General features: G+C 39.5%; 4 protein-coding genes across 5 annotated transcripts in view; 1 reads left to right on the top strand and 3 right to left on the bottom strand.

Annotated features, from left to right (window-relative positions):
- Window positions 1-2,092: 2,092 nt before the first annotated feature.
- Window positions 2,093-3,941, bottom strand: LOC146520174 (parvalbumin beta-like). Its single transcript, XM_085156609.1, has 5 exons — window positions 3,783-3,941; window positions 3,176-3,242; window positions 2,949-3,081; window positions 2,465-2,574; window positions 2,093-2,358 (listed from the first exon to the last, which is right to left on the bottom strand). The coding sequence occupies exons 2-5, from the start codon at window positions 3,234-3,236 to the stop codon at window positions 2,318-2,320; spliced, it is 345 nt and encodes a 114-aa protein (XP_085012735.1). The 5' UTR covers window positions 3,237-3,242; window positions 3,783-3,941; the 3' UTR covers window positions 2,093-2,317.
- A 1,498-nt stretch (window positions 3,942-5,439) lies between these two features.
- Window positions 5,440-7,829, bottom strand: LOC146520173 (parvalbumin beta-like). Its single transcript, XM_085156610.1, has 5 exons — window positions 7,688-7,829; window positions 6,811-6,879; window positions 6,408-6,540; window positions 5,979-6,088; window positions 5,440-5,734 (listed from the first exon to the last, which is right to left on the bottom strand). Exons 2-5 carry the CDS (start codon window positions 6,869-6,871, stop codon window positions 5,709-5,711), a joined length of 330 nt encoding a protein of 109 aa, XP_085012736.1. The 5' UTR covers window positions 6,872-6,879; window positions 7,688-7,829; the 3' UTR covers window positions 5,440-5,708.
- Window positions 7,830-11,039: 3,210 nt separating this feature from the next.
- Window positions 11,040-13,864, bottom strand: pvalb5 (parvalbumin 5). Its single transcript, XM_085156611.1, has 5 exons — window positions 13,715-13,864; window positions 13,073-13,149; window positions 12,031-12,163; window positions 11,587-11,696; window positions 11,040-11,329 (listed from the first exon to the last, which is right to left on the bottom strand). Exons 2-5 carry the CDS (start codon window positions 13,131-13,133, stop codon window positions 11,307-11,309), a joined length of 327 nt encoding a protein of 108 aa, XP_085012737.1. The 5' UTR covers window positions 13,134-13,149; window positions 13,715-13,864; the 3' UTR covers window positions 11,040-11,306.
- Window positions 13,865-14,811: 947 nt separating this feature from the next.
- The window catches only part of lmtk2 (lemur tyrosine kinase 2), a 28,095-nt gene continuing 18,190 nt past the window's right edge, over window positions 14,812-24,716 (top strand). For both annotated transcript variants that reach the window (XM_085156599.1, XM_085156600.1), the window contains exons 1-3: window positions 14,812-15,345; window positions 23,659-23,792; window positions 24,012-24,165. In XM_085156599.1, coding sequence (XP_085012725.1) covers window positions 15,243-15,345; window positions 23,659-23,792; window positions 24,012-24,165 — 391 coding nt within the window. In that variant the 5' untranslated portion in view covers window positions 14,812-15,242. The remainder of the gene's footprint in view (window positions 15,346-23,658; window positions 23,793-24,011; window positions 24,166-24,716) is intronic.

Genomic DNA, 24,716 nt, shown 5'->3' with positions numbered 1-24,716 from the left:
ACGCTTACCTTCAGGGTCATACTTCACATGAAAACCAAAATAGTTCCAAAGGCCAGATCTGAATGAGGGTGGGGGAGGTTCAATTTGCCATGTTGCAAGGAGAGCTTAACTTCTGTCTGGCTAGCTTGCGCTGCGCTCAGTGGATCTGTGTTCGACTACTCCGCCTAGGCTGCACTGTCGAGCGCAGATCCACTGAGCGCTCAACACAGACAGCACCGTCAGAAGGAAAGTTGATAAAATAAATTAAAAATTTTGTATTGTTCGATACATATGCGTACCGAACCGAAAGCACTGTATCGAACGGTTCAATATCGATACGAGTATCGTTGCACCCCTAATATATATATATATATATATATATATATATATATATATATATACATACATACATACATACATACACACACATACAGTGGGGCAAAAAAGTATTTAGTCAGCCACCGATTGTGCAAGTTCCCCCACTTAAAATGATGACAGAGGTCAGTAATTTGCACCAGAGGTACACTTCAACTGTGAGAGACAGAATGTGAAAAAAAAATCCATGAATTCACATGGTAGGATTTGTAAAGAATTTATTCGTAAATCAGGGTGGAAAATAAGTATTTGGTCAATAACAAAAATACAACTCAATACTTAACATAACCTTTGTTGGCAATAACAGAGGTCAAACGTTTACTATAGGTCTTTACCAGGTTTGCACACACAGTAGCTGGTATTTTGGCCCATTCCTCCATGCAGATCTTCTCAAGAGCAGTGATGTTTTGGGGCTGTTGCCGAGCAACACGGACTTTCAACTCCCGCCACAGATTTTCTATGGGGTTGAGGTCTGGAGACTGGCTAGGCCACTCCAGGACTTTCAAATGCTTCTTACGGAGCCACTCCTTTGTTGCCCGGGCGGTGTGTTTTGGATCATTGTCATGTTGGAAGACCCAGCCTCGTTTCATCTTCAAAGTTCTCACTGATGGAAGGAGGTTTTGGCTCAAAATCTCACGATACTTGGCCCCATTCATTCTGTCCTTAACACGGATCAGTCGTCCTGTCCCCTTGGCAGAAAAACAGCCCCATAGCATGATGTTTCCACCCCCATGCTTCACAGTAGGTATGGTGTTCTTGGGATGCAACTCAGTATTCTTCTTCCTCCAAACACGACGAGTTGAGTTTATACCAAAAAGTTCTACTTTGGTTTCATCTGACCACATGACATTCTCCCAATCCTCTGCTGTATCATCCATGTGCTCTCTGGCAAACTTCAGACGGGCCTGGACATGTACTGGCTTCAGCAGCGGAACACGTCTGGTACTGCGGGATTTGATTCCCTGCCGTTGTAGTGTGTTACTGATGGTGACCTTTGTTACTTTGGTCCCAGCTCTCTGCAGGTCATTCACCAGATCCCCCCGTGTGGTTCTGGGATCTTTGCTCACCGTTCTCATGATCATTTTGACCCCACGGGATGAGATCTTGCGTGGAGCCCCAGATCGAGGGAGATTATCAGTGGTCTTGTATGTCTTCCATTTTCTGATGATTGCTCCCACAGTTGATTTTTTCACACCAAGCTGCTTGCCTATTGTAGATTCACTCTTCCCAGTCTGGTGCAGGTCTACAATTCTTTTCCTGGTGTCCTTCGAAAGCTCTTTGGTCTTGGCCATGGCGGAGTTTGGAGTCTGACTGGTTGAGGCTGTGGACAGGTGTCTTTTATACAGATGATGAGGTCAAACAGGTGCCATTCATACAGGTAACGAGTGGGGGACAGAAAAGCTTCTTACAGAAGACGTTACAGGTCTGTGAGAGCCAGGGATTTTCCTTGTTTGAGGTGACCAAATACTTATTTTCCACCCTGATTTACGAATAAATTCTTTACAAATCCTACCATGTGAATTCATGGATTTTTTTTTCACATTCTGTCTCTCACAGTTGAAGTGTACCTCTGGTGCAAATTACTGACCTCTGTCATCATTTTAAGTGGGGGAACTTGCACAATCGGTGGCTGACTAAATACTTTTTTGCCCCACTGTATATATATATATATATTGACGAAAGACAAGTATTATTATTACACGAACATAATAATAATAATGAGAAGAAGAAACAATAACACTGTAGCAAAAGAATATTTTATTCTTTTTGATCAATCGTTCCTGGAAAGTGCATCATCACAGATTTTACAATAAGCAAAATTCGTATTTAAGACATGAACACAACCGAGCGACATTTTCATCATTTTGCACAGGTGTTGCATAGAAGAAAACGTCTTTTAAGCAAATGTATAAAAATTCGGGTGACGAGGTGGAGTTCGATGTGGGCATTGTTGTTCCATCCATCACTTGCTTCCATTATTTTGCTTAACCAAGACAACGAACTCTGCGAAAAGACAGAAGGAAAAACACAGTTGACATATCCGTTAGGGGGGCATCCAAAGAGGAATTTCACTGTGGTGCACGTGAATTTTTTAATTTATTTTTTATACCATCAGCGCCGATCTTGCCGTCACCGTCGGTGTCACCGGCACCGAGGAAAGCCTTGGTCTCGGCGTCGTTCAGGACACGTGCATCTGACTTGAAGTTCTGGAGGAACAGCCTGCAGACAGAGGTGAGCAGTGAGTTCACAGACCCAAGTTCTCATTGGCTGAGACATGCAATCTGACTGCAGAGAGTACAGTTTGGATACAAGTCAACTAAGGCATAAACAAGCTGTTTTCTTTAGCTAAATAAATAAAATAAAAGCAAAATATTCATTCAAAAAACGACCCATACCTAACCGAAATATATCATTCTGGTTATATAAAACCAGTGCATGGGTTAAATATGGCGACACATAGATTACTGTAGTCTACTGTTAGTGGCTGAATGGTTTTGTGCTTACAGCCTCTTGTCACTCATTATGATGCATCCAAGGTCAAATCAACAACAACAACAAAACCCTAACAACGCCTTTTGTATGAACTTTCTTACTTAAGCTCGTCCTCCTCAATGAAACCGCTCTTGTCCTGGTCAATGATGGCGAAGGCCTTCTTGATGTCATCTGCGGACTTGTCATGAAGGCCGCAGGACTTGAAGAACTTCTTGTGTTCGAATTTGCCGGCGTCTGAAAGTAGCGCAGGTTGTTACTGAAATTCGCACAAAGCAAGCGCAGCTGAACAAAAAAGAAGGTGAGTTGTGATCGCAGATGAGGGAATCACCTTTGCACGCATCCAGGGCTGCAGTGATGTTAGCCTCAACTAGTACACCTCCGAATGCCATTGTGAACTGGGAAAATAAAAATAAAATCCATTATTAAACTTTTAAAGTTGGGCTTAATGTCCATAGGTGACCATCCCAGGTTATTATTATTATTTTATTATTATTATTAATATTATTATCTTTTAGAACATTGGCAGCATCTGAAGAATCACACATCTGTAAGTTTGCTTCTTGCCAAAAATAATCAAATGAACTGATAGATCGGAACGAATCGGAACAGAATCACATCTGAGCCACTCCAAATATGAAAGGGCAAATTATTCATTGCGCTTCTTTCTGAAGCTGCAACTCTAAAGATGCGAGTACGTCTGATCAGTAATCCATGTGGCCAATGATGATGACGCTCCGGCAAGAAAGCGCAAAACTCATCTCCTTCTTCTGATGCTGCCTCGCAGTAAGGAGTCCCGATTTAAAGCGCAATTAATAATAAATAAAAATAAATAAATAAAAAAGTAAAAAATAAATAAATAAATGTAGTGTTTTCTCAAAGATGCCAGGTGATGATGTGGCTCCCGGGTTTCCCTTCTCCTTTCCATTTAAACTCACCTCTGGTGTCTTTGCTTTGTAGGCTACGAATGACACAGACAAGACCCGAGTCGACTGCAGTGACCATCACGGTGCTCCCGGCGAGCTTTTATATGATCACGCCATTGAAATCTGAAGCATAAGATAACTGACACCGAGAAGGGGGATGCGAAAATTCGTCCCCTTAGCCAGAGAGCCGTCTATTTTAAGTTTCACAAATGAAGACGCTTAAAAGGTGCGTTTGAAGAAGTCTTTCATGTCCACTCAAAGCTAAGAATAGGCCCCAGCACTGCTGAGGAGGACGAATTGGAAGTGCTGCGGGCGGGGGCGGGGGACTGAGCATGCATGCATTAGAGCTGGCGTAAGTTGTACTAACTGGTTGTTTTTCCTCTTTTTGACGATTTAGAAGGCGTGGACTATTCACTTCAACAGTATGTGAAATATATTTGGCGACTTTGAGGGAAATTGTGGTTTTGATGTCTTAGCTGGAACAATGAAGGGTACTTCGTAAGATATATATGCATTTCACTCCTTTCAGATTCGCACAGATAGTCTGCCTGCCTAGCACATTGCTAAATACTTTTTTAAAAACCCGTCTTACTTGTGCCGCATACGAATTCCAAATATCAGCCACGCCCGGTTTTACTGTCAAGTCCTTTTTGTTCCAAATATTTGTAAAAAGATTTATTAAATAACCAAATTAATTCAAGGGGACTCTGTGACTTTAGAAATATTCTTAAGTTGTCCTTAAAAATTCCATCTGCCATGTGTCATTACGATAGATATTCTAAACCCCTAAAGGCACAAGGGCATGCTCATGCTTTTAGACAAAGAATCAAAAATCAAAATAGGCAAAAAAAAAAGATAATCACAGTCAGCTACTCTTGTTGAAAGAATGTGTTTGACCTGTAGAAGGCAGCACTGTTCTGTGGTGTAAGCCTGGCAAGCGTGAGGAAACGGCAGACTGCTATCACTCAGACTATTTCTGATTCCCCTGCTGTTAAACAGTAATAACCTTATGGCGTCATCTGATAGGCTTGAGGTTTACATAATTCTGAATTCTTAGCTTACATTGGGATCGTAATTTGACCTTAATATGGAAACTGAGCTGTTCAAAGTTCCATTCCAGGCTTATTTTGAGGAATATTTTCTTCCTCAAAATGAGGTACACACCAGGTGGTGATAGAAATTAAATAATGTATTAAAGACCTTCGGCTGATGTAGATGTGCATCTGTGCAGTGGGTTCAGTGTGTTAAAAGTTCCTGCTGATGCAACAGTGACTGTTAATAGAACTCCTGTTGCCACAGCACATCATTTAATTGACTATGCAGCAGTTGGTGGAGGAGGAGACCTTGGAAGAGACAGTGTGGCAGCTATCCATTGCAAACCTCCCTAAGATCCCAGAAGCATGTGAGCAAAGCCCCATGGGCCCATCCCACAGCATTTCCCAGTCCATGGCCAGAGTCCAGCCACTATCTCATTAACCAATTATCCAAACAAGTGCTGGGCATGTTGTTTAAACCGTCACTCAACACCTCCGGAGTATTCAAACACCCTGGCAAATCAACAACTAATTTGAAACGACCACTTCCTCAAACCATTGTGTTGGCATAGCTACGTCTGTGTAAATAGAGAGGGTTTTGGTTGACCATGCAAAAACGACTGACCTGAACGAGATGACTTTACACCAAAAGAGTATTTATTCCTGGTTTTTCACTCTTCCTCAAAAAGTGCAGATGATGTTGTACAGTTTGCACAAGTCATTTTTTCAGAACATTTAACACATCTGAATAACAGTATCAGTAAAATATGTGCTCCATGTTGAGAAACAGTCCACAGGCAACTCATAAATAAGGTATAAAAAATATTCTTTCAGCTGATGATTAGTGAATCTTGCAAGGAGTTCACAGTTCCATGAAAAGAAGTGGATCTTGGTCAATGGAAATTTATGCCTTTACAAGGGCAGCAAACTCTGTGAAAGTAGAATAGAACTGCCATTAGTATTGGGAACAAAGTGGATTCAGGTTTGTGGTATAGTTTAAACTGACAGGAGCAATTCTCTGACTAAGGGTATGTGAATGGATGTTAAAAAATTAAGCTTGTTTCTAACATCTGATTCATGTAGGCTCTGTGGGTAACACTTCATATATATGATGTGTTCTGCTAAACTGAAAGATCTGTAGGAAAGTGCACCATGCTCCACAAAGAACCCTCACCATCAATTCCGATCTTGCCATCACCATCACTGTCACCAGCGTTGAGGAAAGCCTTGGTCTCCTTGTCAGTGAGTGCTCTGGCAGTAGCAGAGAAGTTCTGCAGGAACAGCCTGGCGTGTGGACAAAAAAAAAGCAGCAGTTATTATTTATTATTTTCTTGTGAACCCTTTGGTTTTCTATGTTTTCATGTGTGAGATTTTAAGACTTCAATAGATGTGTCAACCAAATGATTCATAAGAAAGTCATCAACAGCTTCTTTTTTGGGGGCTTCCTTAGCAATAGTTACTATATTATTTTACTTGTAGACTAAAGCCCAAGTCTATAAATAAATGACACAAATCACATTGATAAGATCGTGAATACTCTGGACCACTTAGGCTTGCAAGTATGAGATGCCAGCATTAAGTGTGAACTGCTGGAATTACTTACTTCAGCTCCTCCTCCTCAATGAAGCCGCTGTTGTCCTGGTCAATGATTTTGAAGGCGTTCTTCACATCATCGGCAGTTTTTGCAGCCAGGCCGCTGGCCTTGAAGAACTTCTTGTAGTCGAAGGAGTCAGCAGCTAGAACACACATTTTAACTCAATTAGCGCCCAGCAAGTCTGCGCAAGCACAAGTCAGGACTTCAGTGTTGATGCAATACGATAACTGTGACTGTTTATACGACACAATGTGAAACTGAGACTTTACTGCTTTCTGATTGAAGCCAAGTTGCATCACTTGTTGGTGTTTTGAATCAAATAGCAGTAAAATGTTCAACAAAGTTAAATGAATAATGAAAAACTAGAACAGCTTGTTCACTGTGTGATGAAATAATGATAATGAATGCTCACCTGCGCAGCCATCCAGAGCTGCTTTCACCTCAGCTTCATTGAGGACACCAGCAAAGGCCATTTTTTAATCTTAGAGAGGGAAAAAAGACAAGGTAACTGGATTAGTATGGTCATTATAAGTCCTATGCAGTGGTCATACTATTGTATTATAGATCATTTTTAAATTCTCCAACTTAACTGGACAATTTGACCTATTTTGTTTTGACTACATTACAGTGAACCTAACTATATGATGTGAGTAATCATAAATAAAACACAGGAAGGGTAAAATCAGACATTAGTGGTCAAAAGCTTAAACAAGGATTAATCCACAATAAAGCAAAGCCCCCTTTTTCTTTATATTGGTCACGAATCAACTCATTTCCTTAATCCAAAGTCTACCATGCAGCTCTACCCGTCCTGATTAATATAAACAACTACTCTTAAGAGCTGCTCTTCGCCTCCGGATGTTTAATCACAACACGGCACTGACTGTGTATCCCAAAGCGTTTTGCTGCTATGGCACTAAATAGAGGATGCTTCCACCGAGAGACCAAATCACGGCAACATGATTCACTGACACAAATAAACAAAGCACCAGTGACGTCAAGCGCGCCAACAACCCTAGGTGTGTGATCATAGCATTTCTTTTATCCCGTTAAAAGAGATAATGTAAATAACAATATTCATCCACAAACGGCGCTCTTCTGAAAGCTTTTGGCCTCCTTTGCGTGCTAATTGAATTATCCTGTGGTCCATGAAGTTGTTGGCTATGTTTGTTCCAATTCTCTCTATAGTTTATAGTCCACGTGGATCTCCTTGTCTGAATCCCCCTTTCCCCCTTTCCCCCTTCCAGTGTAGAAGTCGGTGTGGCGTTCGTCCGCATCCCCGCACTCACCTTTGCGCTGCGTTGAGGCGAGTGAAAACCTAGGCGGACTCGAGTGAATGCCACGAATCCCCTTTCCCTCTCTCTTATATATCCTTGAGCAACACCATTTACAGACCTTTGAGTCTCAGTATCAGGTACCAAGATCCATGGGTTTCGAAAAAAATGTGTCTAGTAGTCCAAACCTATTTTTAGGTGAACAAATGAGGATGCTACCATGTGTGAGTGAGGCCTATAGCTAGACATGTGTAACTCGAGCAGGCCCGCTGCTACCCGACTTCACTGGCCATGTTGCACCTATATGATTTATTGCCAGCATGCTGATTTTGATTCAGAACGTTTCCTTTACGAGCATAAATTACAGGAACTGATACAGGATAACCTTTATTAACGTGACTATAAGCCTTCACTATGAAAAGAAAACCACTGGAAAGGACTGCCTTTTAAAACACCTTTATTTTTGATTTCTATGTCAATATGATCACAGAGCCATTTTCTCCTATGCCTTTTAGACTTCTGATTGGCTGATAATGTTTATTTCTACCATGTTTTCTCTGGCGTCATAATCTCAAATCACATGCTATATAAACCCACAGTGAGTCCATATGGTCCATTAACAGAGCTGTTTTATGATAAATCTTTCCAGCAATATTTAATACTCATGGTTGCAGAGTGGCTGTGGCTCTTGGGCGACTTATAACTAGATTTACACAAATTCCAGGTTATTTTATATAAATGCAATCTTTTTTCCTTATATTATTAAGAGTTTCTTATTTATTGGTGTCAGGCTTTCTATTCTTGCCTCTGGAGTTGCAACACCAGGCAAGATGGTCTCAGATGATAGACATGTGCAGCTTCTGCCTATATGCTGTCCTGTAACATTAACTACCTATACCTAAAGTATAAGCTACAGCACAGTATACACGAGGTTCATCTGAACTCTTCATGAAGTGTTGAGTTTCAAACTAAACCACCACCTTATCAGGGTTGAGACTTTGAGGCCTATTTTTTTACATGCTGTATGATTGCAAGCATGACAGTTTTCCATGCTATCCTCAGTAGCATGTGTCTGTGAATAACATCCTTATAAAGCTTAAACCAAAGACTGCTGATCTCAGTCTGGTAGTTCTGTGTAGTACGTCTTTCTTTTCTTTTCTTTTTTTTTCTTTTCTTTTCTTTTCTTTTCTTTTCTTTTCTTTTCTTTTCTTTTCTTTCTGTCTGGTCAAACTGAACTTGTGCTAGTGAGTCTACAGCAGTGACTCAAAATGAGGATATTCTTAAATGTCAGAACCATGGTAGTGTTCTTTAGTTAGATCCCAGTTTTAGGCAAGCAGTTTTAAGTAAAAGCATTGGAAGAAGCAACTTTATCATAAATATTTCATGTTTAATGGAAATACTGGATATCAGTTTAATAAAGTAAAACATTGGCTCTATCAAAACCAAAACCTACCAGTTTTGGTAAGCCTGTGTGAGTCGTAGCCTCAGTTTCCTGTTTTAGGTGACAGGAGCGGCACCTCTGTGGTCTTCTGCTTCATCTGCTTCAAGGTTTATGTTCAGAGATGCTCTTCTGCATACTTGGCTGTAGGTTTTTCTGTTGCCCTGCTATCAACTTAAAGCAGTTTGGTCATTTTCCTCTGAAGTCTGACATCAATAAAGCATTTTTACCCAGAGAAGCGCTGCTCACTGGATATTTTTCAGGTCCATGCTCTGTAAAGTAGAGATTGTTGCATGGTAAAGTAGATCAGCAGTAGAATTGTTATTTTTAAATATTTTTTCATTTTCATTTTGGTTTGACTTTTTATTTTTAATTCTGTTTAGTCTAACTTACTGCCCAGATTTGTTTCCCCTTTGAGTTGTTTTTTTATTTGAAGATTTTTTGTTTTTGTTTAGTTTTTTTTAATTAGTTTCAGTGTTAGTTCTAGATAGTTTCATATTTTTAGTTGATCTTAGTTAGTTTTCCAAGTTCACAAAAGAACTTATAGTGATTACTTTTCAACCTATGGCGGTTTCAAAAGTTTTGCCTTTTATTTTCCTCAACTAGTTCTCCCCTTGCAAAACACTTAGCCCTTGCATACTGTTTGGATCAAATAATATAACGGTGAGAAATTCACCCTCTCAAGCAGCAGGTAGCTGGTTTGATTCCGACCAGAGACACATAAACCTCTTTGGGTGTCGGGGCGTCCGGCATCAAACTCAAACATGCAGAGCGACCCTTTGTGATGAGGGAGACAGCAGAATAAGAACCCTAAATTTCATATATTTCTTTTCATTTTTAACCTGAAATTTGGTTACTTTTCTCAAAGTGATCCAAAATATATAAAAATAAAAATGTTAAAAATTGTATGTTGTTCATGGAACATGGGGGAACTCTAAACAGTATAAATGTGTATAAGGTACACAAAAGGATGAGAGATGGTGCTCGGTCACAGATACAGGATGTGAACTAGAGGAGTGGGGTTTCTGAGCGTTAGTACTATCAGCTTACAGCACGAAGGTTCCTGGTTGAAATCCTGTCTGCAAAGTTTGCATGTTTGACCAACTCCATTGCAATTGGGAGGAGCTGTCTCCTACAGTCCAAATTACTTTGAGCAGTCAGTAAGGCCAGAAAGGTGCTATATAAATCCAAATACATTGTGTAACTGTCCCTTGTTGGTTGTGCTTCAAGTATCCAGAATGTAAGAAAATAATGAAAATAATTATTCATTATTTTCATTATTCTCATAATCACATTAGAATGCAGTAAACAGATTAAAACAGAGATCAGAAGAGGGTTGGAGAGTCATAAGATTATAAAGTCATAAAGAGCAAATCCTCCACACACAACATTTCCTTCCACTGCTTTAAATGCACAGGCTAGCTTGCAATACGCAAGTTTTGTGCTCTAAGTGATAATTAATATTGAACTAATGTTGATAAATGGTAATTGTAAGAAATTAGGAGGTTTAAGGGTTGTAATGGCTATACATAGAATAGATAAATAGATAGATACTATCTAATTTTCACTTTTAATAAAACATAAAACATAATAAAGCAGTGCTACATCTTCTTGACTGAGGTAAAACACAACATGATATTTTGTGAAAATAGATGTTTTTCTTCTTCTTCTTCTCCTCCCTGACCTCTGAAATATTACCAATTTAGTATTATTTATTAAAGTATTAACATAAGAGCAGAATGCAATTTATACATTCTAAATAGATTGTTGTAGATACTTATTATGAAGCAATTTTTGACTCAGTTCTAAACCTGACCTGAGCTATGTGAAGTCATTGAATATGAATGAATAGTATGTAATGCTTAATGCATCTATTTGCATCTATTTAAGTTTATATGTATATATAAAAAAAGACAAGCAAAGAGTAAGTTTACTACTTTAATTGTCTACATTTATTGATTCAAGGTACCTGATTGATTAAACACAAACATGTTTAACATCCAACTTTGGTCATTTGTCTACTAAACATCTTATACACGTTGCATCACATGAACAGGGAGAGCAGCAGGCAGGTACAGATTTTGTGAGGTTTTTGGTCTTTGCATGAAACAATCCAGAAAGTCAAGATCTCCATTGCAAATCCATTATTCAGAACAAGGGTAGACAGCCTCAGTCGTATGTGTATGTAATTTCTCTTTACTTCAGGAGATCACAGAACTCTGTGTGGGGAAAAAACAGAGAAAGCCAAAAGTTGAATTGTGGTTGTCATGCAGCATTACAGTTAAGCAAGATGACTCAACAAACAAGAAATCTTTTGTTTTCTTTTTTTTAACTTGTTGGAGAGCAGAAGTTTATTTGCATCAGTTTTTTTTTTTAAACTAGAATTTCAGCACTAAGTGGTGGACAGCTCCTCAGCACAAATTTCTCTGATTTCACATCTGCTAACAGCTCTTCCAGATGTTTTACAAACACTCACCTTCTATTCCAATCTTGCCATCACCGTCTTTATCCCCAGACGCCATCAGAGCTTTGGTTTCAGCCACAGTCAGCTCTCTGGCCCCTGGAGAGAAATTCTGAAGAAATAGTCTGAAGGGTAGACATAAAAATAAAAAAAACATAGAAGCAGTAAGTTCAGACTGTATCTCTGCTGATGCCTTTTCTTCACCTCTAAGCCTTTTTCAGTTGTCCCAGTCCTCCTCACTCACTCAATTCATGTATCAGTCAATTCATGCAAAGCGGAAAGGCTGCTCCATTCATACAGTGACCTCTGCCTGAGGCCCATCATGAGGGACAGTTACGACAAACTGCAGATGTAACACACATGCACAAACAAACACACACACTCCATCTGTACCACCATGTGCTCCTGCTCAAGTCTTTCAGCCACACACACCTACACACACATGCACTCCATCCTTACTTGAGCTCCTCCTCTTCGATGTATCCACTCTTGTCTTGGTCCAGGACTGTAAACACTTTTCTCCTGTCTGCTTCAGATAAGCCAGTCAGTCCAACTTGTTCAAAGAATGACTTGAAGTTGAATGTGCCTGGAGCTACGTTGGATCACGTACACACAGACACACATAGTTGAGAGAGGAAGAGAGGAAGAAAAACAGACACATGGGAATAAGAGGTCAATCACACAATGACAAGAAAGAAAGAAAGAACGACGGGAGACTGAATAGACATGTCGCATTAACTCATTCGCTCAGATGACTTTCATTCTTCAACCAATGACATTTACCAATATACACCCTGTGGCACATCACCGTCTTATACAATTACAGGCTATGTCATTATGCCATTAAAGCAGGCAAAGCACAATGAATATGGCCCATAGGTCTAATGCAAATGTTAAAAGCCTTTTATTTGCAGTCATAGTGGAATTCTTCTGGTACAAGCTACCTTCAAATAATTTCAAAGGACTTTTCTGGAAAAGACTTGCACACACTGTAGTCGAGTTTAACACTTCTGATTAATAAAACAAAAATCTTCTAGATGCTATTTTGCCTAAAACATTACTAACAGGCGGGTTTTGTTGAATTAAGGGTATGAAAGCACTGACATTTGATTTTCATCAGATCAGTCGAGCTTTGTCTGCCTCGTCATGCGGACATAATTTCTAGAGATAAATATATAAGTGATTTTGGATGTGAGGACTTTACAGCTTGTGTGATTTGGTGTTCTATGTGTTAATGCTCAACACAACCACTTTAGAAACTACTCTCCTGCCACATGGCTGCCTGGTTACCTGCAGGTACCCTGTCCCCACTGTGAAAATCACATGATACAGGTATCCCCTGTGGGAGTGGGTTTAATAAGCACCTCTGTGTGTGCTGTGTATATGTGAATGGACCTATATTCCCTTGCTGTAAAGTACGTGTTCTTATGTTCACACTTAGATGCTTGCAAAGTGTGTATTTTTCTTGGATGCAAGTTTTAGTGTGCGCTGTCTGACTCACCTTGACAAGCCTGGACCGCAGCCTGTATGTCCTCGTCGCTCAACATCCCTGCAAATGCCATGGTCCTCTGTGGCTGCCTGAGGGATACACATACACATGCATGGAAGAAATGCAAAGTGACACTAAATTGAACTGCTGAGGGCGTTTTCTGCTGCCAGATAGCTGCAACTGTCAAAGAAAAGCAGGACTTGTGGATAGGTTAAGCATTATCATCACCTACGTGGGCATTTTTCTGATAGATCAGCACAGTCAAAAAGAGAGCTGAGTGGGACCTTTTATCAGCAGGGCAGGGCTGTACCATTTTAACAATAAAGTAAAATTATTATATAAACAACATAGGTTCCACAGTAGGAAAAATGTTCATTGTGTGGTATCATTTTAGCATCGTATGTGAATTGGATTTTGGTTTTCTAACGTTAAACACATTCATTTTTCCACAAAGGATGTTGCAGGTAACTGAAAAGGTAATCACAAATAGGTCCTAACATTTTATTTTTTTGTCTTCCTACATTTAAACATTTATTTCCCCCCTCTCTTAAAGCTAGAGGACTAAAGATTCACAAAATAGTGACACACAGCTATCAGCGCACAAAGAATTTGCAGAAAAACTGCACTTGAATTTGCAGAAAAAGTGGTACTTACCGTGCTTCGGGTGAGGTTTGGAGATCTCCGTTGCTCTTGCTTTGTGCTTGTAAGCGACCAACACTCTCTTACAGCTTCGTGATCCTGAGTGCAAGAAGCAACCTGACGTATCTGTCCTCAAACCAAGGGAGATTTCCTTCACGCCACCGACTGCCTCCTCCCCCTTCATCAGTTAATCAGAGCAGATAATTTTCCCATTCATACTGTTCTGTGAACTTGCATCCATGACCAAAACACAGTAAGAACATATTCACATCCCAACACATCTGATCATCATAAACATGCATTTTTCTGCAATTTATCTATTTTACTACCACAGCTGCTATGTTGGTGCTGTAGTATTGTAGTACATTTGTAGGGAAATTAATAAGGATTATATAATCAGGTACACTCAAGTGAAAATGGTAGTTGTCCTTGATTTTATTACACCTATGTGGCAAGTTTTAAAACATGCAATGAAGTCAGTCTTAACAGAGCATGTGATTTTTATGCGTTCTTGAGCACAACATGCTAAATAAAAAAAATTAATTAAAATACAGGCGAGATTGTATTACAAATAATTTCATACCAGTATTCCAAGTAATACGTAAAATAACATATACAACCCATCCTATGGATTACATAGGAATTACAGGTTTACAGCAATATCTACATGCATTTAGTCTTGATGGTGGCTTTGGGGACAGATTTTTTTAGGCTATTTCTATGTTTGGTTTTCCATGAAAATCTAACAACGAGCCATATTTATATGAAATTCATACTCACAATAAAACAGAAACAACGAATAAAACCACACATACCCATAATAAAGGTCCTAAAGGTAGCATCACTCGTCAAATACATTCATACATTTTTGTAGTTTATAGCTTGTCGTAAACACGCATATAAACATTTTATATAGAGAGGTCTTCTTTCATAACCACTTTTACGTGCCTCACATGGTTGGCGACTGACTGAATGCAGAAAGCTTTCTTCAGCTTTGATACAAATCACTGGATTTAACTGACTGAGAATAAAGCTCGAAACCGATTGGCTGTGGGAGATCAACGCGACGGAATTGTCCCTTGTAATTGGTTTAGGCGGCTGTCAATTCCTTGAAGTTTCACGGCCCACTTTCAGTGACGTCACGGTGTACAGGAACATGGCGCTTTGGAGGAGAGGTTCTTCATGATAGTCAGGGGCTATAGCGATTGAAATTCCCGTTGTTGTGTTCATTTAGATAACACTAAAGTACAGACATTAAATATGAGAGGCCGCGAAAGGTGACCGCCCCCTCTGTCTCCATGGATACCCGACCACTGCGTGTGGTAGCGGCGTTTGCTGTCGTCAGCTGAAACTCTTAGCATCGATAGCTAAAGCTAGTTAGCTGGCGAATAGCCAGACGCAAAAACAGACACAAAATGTGCTCGTTTATGTAGCCTAGACTGACGCGAAGCTGCTATTCAATGTTTAAAACACTTAAGCCTTTTTTAAATCAGCCATTTATTTGATTTCACGTAGCTAACATTTTGTTAGCTAAGCTATAAGGATGGAGAACCGCCGTGTATATGTTTTGTTGCTGAGCTTTGGGATTTTTCTATCGGCTTTGGGACTGTCTGAAGGCGCCCCTCTTCAGTATGGTCAGAAATCAGGTAAGGCAACTGATTCACAGGTAAAGTGTGTTGTGTTTGTCCACATGAGAGGCTGTTTTGCTGAAATTGGTAGCTGGTGCTAATACGAAGCTAAAAGCTAACAACACACCAGCTTGAACTGTATTTCCGGTTATCCAGACAGGAGTGTTTTCAATGGACGGGTTGTCATACTTGTTTGTTTAGTTGATCACAGAGTTATCAGAATATCGGTTCTGGTCTTTCCGTTGTTTGTTTAATAATGATGAATAACTGCAGGTCATTGTCACGACTCGGCCAAATAGCACAATGATCAACACAGACGTTTCCTTTAGCTATTCTCGGAAAAACACTAATTTATTGCTGCAGGTTTATTTCTGATTAATATTTAACAGCAGAAACCAGAGATGTGTGTGTTGTTGCTTCCAGGTACATAGATGTTAACCTTTTACTGGGATTGGTCTAGGTGTTGATGTAAACAAGTTTAAGGCACAAGGTGGATGGTGGCCTACCCGCATGGAAATAATGTTTCTGGTTCTAAAGTGAACCTTGATTCACCTGCTTCGATGACTACAGTGTAATATTTCACGCAAATAAAGGGTCCTGTTATGGTTGGGGCCTCATGAATTGTATGTGTTCTTTGAAGAAAACAGTTACTATCTTATTAAAAACACTTAATGTAGTAATTAAGAGAGTCTTCTGTTCAGGACACAGCTGTAAAAACGGAAGAAAACTGTGTTATTAGGTTACTAATGTGACTATTTCATATTTGCACAGTCACAAATCACCAAAGAAATAAAACCACCATCACACTAAAACCACCATGTCTGAGTCTTAGTATAATGTTCTTTTTATGAAATGCTGTGTTTGATTTACACCAGATGTTACAGGATGCAAAATTTTCAAAAACGTCACCTTCTTTTTGGCAAATGTGAAATAATCTTTTGTTTTATTTTTGGTCAGCAATGGTTTTGGCCTCAGAACTCTTTCATGGATGCCATTTGTGCCCATTCTCTTTCTTATTGTTGAATCATGAACTCGAACCTTAGCTGAGCCAAGTGAAGCCTGCACTTTTTTAGATGTTGTTCTAGGTTTTTTTGTAACCTACTGGATAGGGCTGCCACAAACGATTATTTTGATAGTCGACTAGTCACCGATTATTTTTGCGATTAGTCGACTAATCAGATCATCATCCATTGGACGTAAAACTACAGCTTATTGCACCAGCATGCATCTGCTCTTATCATTAGCTTACAGCTTTAAGTGTTTAAGGTAAGTGCTAACTAAAAAGCCAAAACAATTTACTCAGGAACAAATAAAATACTAAAAAAAAAATCCAAACAATAACATTTTTAAGTTATCTAAGTGACTTATGCATGTTTAACCTGAGTAGCGAAAGACGGCGGTGGGTTTGAAAACGATTTGCCGGGAGTCCGGTGTTCTCACGGGCTCTAGTGAGCCTTGCCCCCGGCTAGCTATCGAGCTAGTGGGTAACAGACGTCTCCGAAAACGTCGGAGCGCTTTTGAAAATATGTGGTGTCTGGATAAACTGAGCAGATATTTGAGGTTTACACAGTTACATTGTCGCCTGAAAATATGTTAAATGGTTATTTTGAGACCCAGAAAGAATAATAACTAACTACCTGCCGCCATTGTTGGAAACTGAGCTGGGCTGCGCTATGAATTCTGGGACAGAGCTACTTCTTCTTCTTCGGGGTTTAACGGCAGCTAGCATCCTTGTACATGCAGTGCTGCCATCATCTGTTTCAGTCCGTTATTACACTCTTAAATTCTAGTACTTATTCCTGCGTCTTTTGTGATCTTACAAAGCTTCAAACGACGCCTCGACTATTAAATCAGTCGTCGACGATTTTGTTAGTCAACATAATCGTGACTAGTCGACTAATCGTGGCAGCCCTACTATTGGATGAGTTGTTGATCCGCTCTTGCACTAATTTTGGTAGGCTGGACAATCAGCAAAAGGTTCACCACCATTCCAAGTTTTCCATTTGTGGATAATGGCTCTCACCATAGTTCACTGGAGTCCAAAACATTAGAAATGGCTTTCTAACCCTTCCTGATAAATGTCAGTGACTTTGTGTCTCATCTGTTGTTGAGGTTCTTTAGATCTTTGCTTGATGTGTTACATTTTGAGATCTTTTAACCTACTTCATGTTGTCAGACAGGTTTTGTTTAAGTGATTTCATTCAACAGGTCTGGCAGTAATCAGGCCTGGGTGTGGCTAATGAAATTGAACTTGGCTATCTGAAGAAAAAAATGTGGTCAGTCACAGATATATGGGGTTTTTTTTCACATAGGGCCAAGTAAACCTGGATAGTTTTATTGCTTTAATAACAAAAAAAATTCATAATTTAAAAACTGTATTTTGAATTAGCTAAGGTCATCTTTGTCTAAAATTAAAATTTGATCTGACACATGTTAATGTGACAAAGGCACCCCCCCCCTCAAAAAAAAAAAAAATGGATATCAGCAGTAACTGTAATACTTTTGTCACAAAGCTACTTGGTGACAAGACAGTAGTTTCTATGTTTTGCAGAATCCTGAGTTTCCTTGGCTCGTATTGGTATGACATGTTTCCTAGCACATTACCAACACTCACTGGTAATGTGTAACTATAACAGATTCCAGTCTTATCACTACAAGTTAATGATTAGCAACAGCGTTGTTTGCTTAATCATAACGAAGAGCACAGGAAAGTACAGTGTAAAATGAAATATAGTCCATATTTTTATTATTTTATTACACAGCAACCTGTCCTTTGGTCCATTTTCCTAGTCTACTTACACCTGTGTGTACACATGATATAATAATTCTTGATTATTTGATTGTTCAAAGTTTTGACTTTAAGTTTCTGATTGTTAATGAGATTATTCTTATGAATATGACTTGGGTTTGCCAATCTGCAAGGGATATTCCGTTTACACATGACAAACAGGGGTAAAAATAGGTTGTTAAGCTTTAACCAAAATGTCAATGTTTAAATTGTAGGGCATAGCCAGGTGATATTTGTTTGGTTAGTCTACAAGTCATTAACCTTTCACTACTCTGCTCAGTGACTACCACTACAGGCTTTTGGAGATGCTTGTAATAAGCGAGTTTATCCTTTAGCAGTTGTTTATTTTCTAAATGGTGGAAATCAAATTTAGTTTTGTCACTAACCAGACAGAGATAAGTATTAGCCTATTTTAGGTGCCTCTGTTTTTTCATTTGATTCATGATATTCTCAGACTGAAGAACCTTAAACTAACCCAAAGCTTTTAGCCACAGTGCCATTTGCCATTTTGTGTGTAACTAAAAGTAGACATCCACTGTTGTGCACACCGGTCGGTGGGTGAAATTTGTAAAAATGGGTCAACTCCTCCTCTCCCTGAATGCCTGCTGAAATATGCAGTTTAACTGAAATAAGAGGTGGCAGCTACCTGCTGTATTGGTCCCAAAAACCAGTTGAGTCATTTGGTGGGGCCTGCCAAGTCATAATATGAACCTATGACTCAAATAAAGCCTAATGGAGGAGAACTGATCCCATGTAGCGCTGCCGTGACCCAGCTCCTGTTTTTTTGTATCTGGCTGCTGCTGTAGCCTCTCTAGGAGCCCTGCATTGCCTGGAACCCTGTTGTTTTGCTGAACCAGGCAGTGGGTATTTGTGTCAAAAAGCTGCCCGCAATTACAGCTGAATGTTTTTCACAGGATTGTTGTGAGCTTTGGAGTTATTAAAGCCATTTGTTCCAATGATTTATCCCACTACTCATTTTAATTGCTGTAATTTAAATAGAAAGAGGCATTGGCTGAAAAATAGCCAGATGTGACAAAATTTAGTGCTGACTGAAACAGGGCTGTTAAGTCCAAGCTTATCATTAGCTTGGTTTTGCTTTAAAGTTGTTAGAGGTCATTGCTGGTCTCTAGAATATTCTAAAACCCTTAAGAATTGGATTGCCTTATTTTTAGATCCAGATTAGTATAGTAATGGCTTGCTTTGTGGTTTGAGAAAAGTAAATATAGGGCAAAGCTACTTTGATTTCCCTCTGAAACATATTTGCTTTGGCATTGTGGAAAACCCCAGTAAGAAAACACTCTGTCTCAGTACAAGATTCTCATCTGGGGGGCAGTACGGATGACTGGTTTGAAGGCCGACACAGTAACAGCACAAAAGTGCTTTTGGTGGATTCATATAATTTTTAGGGATGTTGGCCTAAACCATGCAGTGATGTGCATCTGTTCACCTTTTTAAAACCATGCCTTTTTGGCAGGGAGTCCTCAGCCTCAGCCAATTGTCTGGGTCAGGTTTTTGCCTTTACTTGCCTTGTTAATGGGTCATTTGCTTTTCACATAAGAATATCAATCTTGACATTGCTATTGCATAAACTGACTTAAAGGCTTATAGTTTTATATAATATGAATCATTTATCTCTGGCATTACCTATAGAGTTTGCTTACAGGTTTGAGTTGCATGTGTTTATAAGGAAATATTATATTTCATTCTTGTTATATTCACTTAACATTTTTGATTGTTAAAAACTTTCAGTCTGGTTGGACGTTCAAGACTTAACAATCCCTCTTCATTGTTCTGTTGATAGTGATGATAATTGCAAGGTAAAGAACGCTTACATTTAACAGCTGTGAGTACACATGCCATTTATAGCTACATTCACTGGTCCAGTACACTACAGAGCTATTTAATCTTTAATTTCTCCTCTCATCAATATTTTACTGGATACAGTTTCTCCGTTGCAGTCTTAAGCACAGAGGTTTGTGGAAGTAATCCTTTAGAAACAGCACTTCATAATGGTGGCCTTGCTGTTGTTGCTAATTTATTTGCATTGTAATATATCATCAACTATCATTGACTTACAAAGATCTTCGTGATATCTGTCACTGGGGATTCAAATTGTAACTGTGCACAGCTCTCAGTGAAAGAGGCCACAGAGTTCAGTTTACCTGCACCAGTTTTGGGGTTGTAGTTCAGTATTTTCTGCCCAGCAGGGAAAACATTAGGCATTCAGACATTAGTGAAAAGAAGCAGAGTGCATGAAGGACTTTCATTATGATCATAAGTAAAGAGAACAGATTAAGCCATCTTTTCTATTTCTGTCAGTGACTGCTTGGTGTTCTGTGGCCGACATTACATGAATCTCATTCATGGCTGACACTCTGTATCATATCTAATATTCCTCAGGGAGTTGGAGGGATTGCTGCTCCATCTTCTCTACTCTCTGACAACCTATGCTGTGTGGATATACCCCCCTCCCCCATCTCGGATTAGAACTTACTAAATAGTTAGACCACTGTACAGCCTCATGTGCCAAGCTCTTGCCTTAAGTTTATTTCAACAAAATAATTTGTTACCTACCACTGTTTTACCTGAAATTGCAAACCTGTCAACCTAGAAATGATATGGCACCCACATTTGTTTTTCTGATTTTTTTTTTTTTCCAAGAGAGTTATGTGCAAACTAAATACTCACACAGTCAGAGAAACAGGAACAAACCTTTCTCTTGGTAAATAAATATAATCTCAAATGATGAGTGTGATAGGTGTTAGTGGGTCAAATCATCATTCTGTTGATTACCCTTGGTGTTTCATTGAGGAAGAACACCAGAATTCCAGAATTTAATTCAGTTATATTTATTTTCAATTTCTTGTGTCATACTGCCTAAGCATAAAATTGATGCGTCAAAAACGGCTAACAATTACAACAGTTTCCATGCTGACGGAGCAAGGGTAGATCACAATTTCATGTTTGTGAAATCCTCTGACATTCTAAACATGCACATGAAGTGTGCATGTTTAGAATGTCAACCTAACCTGTTCAACCTAATTTCCTCCCAAAATTGGGCCCATGTTTACAGTTCAAATTTTAAAAACGGAATGCAGTGTTAAATGTTGAACCTGAAAATGTGCTGGATTGGATGTTGGATTTCTCATTTGACTTACCTTTGTTTTTACTGTGGTAACTGACCTGTAGTGAAGTCAGATAGCACCTGAAGTCTTTCACTATGGTGCTATGCTGTTTAAATGTCTGTAGGGGTGGGTGATATAGCCAGACGAACCTTTTATAACCTGTGATGTAGCGTATACTTAGGGTACAGATTGTTAATGTCACAACATTCCATATGTGCAGAATCTGCAAATATCCATTATGCATGTTTCCAGCACCTTTTTGAATCTCTGTTATAGAAAATTGAGAGAGTTCTGAAAGCAGTGTACCTACTAATTATTTTTTACTATGTAGATAAGCTAGCTAAAGTCTGATTTTTCATTTATTCCAAATCGGTTCAGATGTGTGTTGCAATCATACTCACATGTTAGTGTGAAAGCCTGAGACACCTAGATGTGAGTTTGTCATCTGGATGTATTAGTCACCCAATTTCATCTGTCAAAAATTTTGTAGCCAGAAGGAGACTCAGTAGGTATATACTGTCCTTCTAGCAGACACAATGTACCTGACAAGCCGCAACCAGTGGGACGCTGAATAAACATTGATGGGAGGCTAGGAAGAAGTGTCTCGCACAAATTCCCACTGCTCTCAACTCTCACGGGCCACATTGAGGTATAATGTAGGTGGCTGTGATTACGTTCAAGTTATAAAAATAAATGCATTAGACTTTGGTGAATTTGTTACCTCATAATGAAACAAATTGATTCAGCAAGTCCTTTCTGTGTGAACTGAAAATTGTCATCCATAAAAGATGATTCAAGCTGCAAGTGAGAGAGATTGACTTTAACGTCTTCTGACTGTTCACTGGCATTGGCAGTAAGACAAGAAATGCAATGACCAGTAGTCATACCATTCAAAGGAACAGTTAGAAATGAGCAGTGACATGTCGGAAATAAGGCGGGTATGAGTCACGCACACCCTAACAAAAGAATGAGCTTTTGGCAGAAATGCAGTGAACATGCAGGTGTTCTTGAAATACAAAGAGCATAGGTGGCGTTATGTTGTCTAGCAGCTTGTCCAACCTTACAAACAGCAATGAGAATTGGTTGGTTGGACAAATATAGGTGATAGGTGGTTGGCGAGAAACACCTAATACATAATTATGAATGGTAAATAGCAATACATGGTGTGTCTTTTTTGTAGTGCTGAGGTACGGTTGTACACAGGCACCGATTGAGTTCCCATCAGATTCTCTAGCCTGTTGTTAAGGCTAAACCAGGGCAAATATCAAAGTTATTTTGGTCAGCTTTGTCTTTTTTTTTTAAACATATATATGCACAGACATTGGAAATTCAACTTACAGACCGGTAAAACTAGTGTACTTTATTTCCAGGCCCAACCCTAGATTTGTATAAGGAAGGGCATCTGGCATGAAAAGGACATCAACTTTGCGAAATCAGACATGCAGGTCATCAGATTTTCAGATCAGTCAGGGCCCGGGTTAACTACAGCTTATTAAATTTTAAATTAAAGGAACATAGCTTTTCATTCAAGTAGTTTTCCATATTCTTTATTCACAATTCACTTGAATATACTTAAACAAATTTAGACTTGCTGAAAGGTGGAAAAATCCCATTACAGCAAAACAGAATCAGTCTCAATAATCTGTTTATCTTGATGTTTCTTTTTTATTAATCTGTGGAAGCTAAAATTGTAATTGCAGTTAAAATTTGATAATGCACAGCCCTGCACATACATGCCATATATAGTGCCCTCCGTCATCCTTTTGTCTCCTGTAGTATCAGCTTGTACCGTTTAGTTAACTAAATCTGAGGCTCATGTGGTTTGGCATTAGTATAGTGAGTGAGCTGCAGCTGAGCAGCACAGTGGGTGGGTTGTGAGGATGCTGTCAGCCCTGACACTTGAACTGCTGGGCCAGCAGCATCCTCACTTGAGCAGATCTACACCCGCTGTCACGACTGCTGCACTATCAGCTGGTGATTGGCCAGCAGACACCCCCACAACTGCTTCTCTGAATACCTGATAAGGGATAGAGGTCATCTGAGAAGTCACACTTATTGCCACAACATTTTGGGAGAAGTGGTGAATCACTCATTAATGTATGCCATGCACAATGGTACAGATTGTTTTTTTCTTCTCACTGCAGTGGAGTTGCAAGAGAAAGAGAGTAATGATATGAAGAGGTTGTAGTGTAGTGCACTGTGCAGTTTATTTTTGTTGTCAAGCTCTAAGGTACCTTTGTTGTGGGTGGTTTTAGAAGTACTGGTACACTTCTCATGTGTTGTACTGCTGTCAAACACACTTATGCTAACCTAACACAGCTGTCATGTTTCTTCTTTATTCCCTTCTAATTTATTTTTGAATTCCAGAGATAGATATGAATGATTCAGCACATTTTCTTTCTGTTTTTGTCATTTCAGGTGAAGGCACGGGGGACACTTTGTCTGTCTCTATCTACCTGTCCCTGGTGGTGTCTTTGATGGTGATTGTGTCCTTGGTGGTGGTGCTAGTGAACTGTGTGACCTGCTGCAAGGAAAGGGAGATCAACTTCAAGGTGAGAGTTTTGGCAGGCAGGTAGCCAGACACAAGTGAGTTTCATTTCCTTCATGCAGACTTGACTTGATGAAAACACAGTGGGTGAATGTATAATGTGTGTAAATGGGCTGTGTGTAAATTTAGTCTAAAAGAGAGTCAGCGTTTTTTGTTTGGGTTTTTTTTGTTGTTGTCATGCCGTCAACAAATTTATACATGGCATATGTTTGTGTGGACGTAGGAGTTTGAAGATCACTTTGATGATGAGATCGACTTCACTCCGCCAGCAGAGGACACCCCTTCTATGCAGTCCCCAGCTGAGGTCTATACCCTTGCTGTGTCTCCTGTGCCCCTGCCTGGCCCGCCACACCTCCAACCTCCTGCCCGCATCACAGGTCTGATACATACACATTCACAGAATCATGCTGTATAAATAAACTTGGCACAAACACTAAGGAAATGTGTGTATCTTCCATGATTTCTTTGTTGTAACAGTGCTTTTAGGCAATAAGTCTTATAGTGTTGGAAAGCCTGGTTATTTCCCTTAAATAGTGCCACAAGGAAAATGCATTTGTGGGTTGAGCAGCAGAGTTGAGTTTATGGGTTGCGCCCATGAGAAGCTTACAAAATCTTTTCTCCCAGTGCCAGACTGTTTGTTCTGCTATTGATTGTTTGGTTTAGTTTAGTTTACTGGACTGGATGATTGAAGTCTGAAGAAACAAGACAGTTTATAATTTAACAATTTATTTGTCTAATAAACGGGGGCCTCAGTAGCTTGTGGGCGAATGATACACAGCTACAACAGCAGTACTCAACTCTGCTGCTCAACCCACAAATGCATTTTCCTTACAAATTTGAGCAGAAATAAACAGGCCTTCCAACGGTAGTTAAAACAAAGAAATGATCAACAAAAATTTCCTTACTTTTGTGTGCTTAGCTTATGTCA

Source organism: Neolamprologus multifasciatus, chromosome 4 (genome assembly GCF_963576455.1).
Source record: "Neolamprologus multifasciatus chromosome 4, fNeoMul1.2, whole genome shotgun sequence".
NCBI lineage: Eukaryota > Metazoa > Chordata > Actinopteri > Cichliformes > Cichlidae > Neolamprologus > Neolamprologus multifasciatus.
The sequence above is the reverse complement of the archived record's forward strand: the minus strand, read 5'-3'. Positions and strand labels throughout refer to the sequence as shown.

Coding starts and splice junctions, on each gene's coding strand:
- LOC146520174 (XM_085156609.1), bottom strand. CDS start 3,236: ATGGCATTCGGAGGTGTACTAGTTGAGGCTAACATCACTGCAGCCCTG. Junction 3,082..3,175: donor AGCCCTGGATGCGTGCAAAG/GTGATTCCCTCA, acceptor CGCTACTTTCAG/ACGCCGGCAAATTCGAACAC. Junction 2,575..2,948: donor ATTGAGGAGGACGAGCTTAA/GTAAGAAAGTTC, acceptor CTCTGTCTGCAG/GCTGTTCCTCCAGAACTTCA.
- LOC146520173 (XM_085156610.1), bottom strand. CDS start 6,871: ATGGCCTTTGCTGGTGTCCTCAATGAAGCTGAGGTGAAAGCAGCTCTG. Junction 6,541..6,810: donor AGCTCTGGATGGCTGCGCAG/GTGAGCATTCAT, acceptor TGTGTGTTCTAG/CTGCTGACTCCTTCGACTAC. Junction 5,735..5,978: donor TGGCAAGATCGGAATTGATG/GTGAGGGTTCTT, acceptor CTACTTTCACAG/AGTTTGCTGCCCTTGTAAAG.
- pvalb5 (XM_085156611.1), bottom strand. CDS start 13,133: ATGGCATTTGCAGGGATGTTGAGCGACGAGGACATACAGGCTGCGGTC. Junction 12,164..13,072: donor TGCGGTCCAGGCTTGTCAAG/GTGAGTCAGACA, acceptor GATCCAACGTAG/CTCCAGGCACATTCAACTTC. Junction 11,697..12,030: donor ATCGAAGAGGAGGAGCTCAA/GTAAGGATGGAG, acceptor TCTACCCTTCAG/ACTATTTCTTCAGAATTTCT.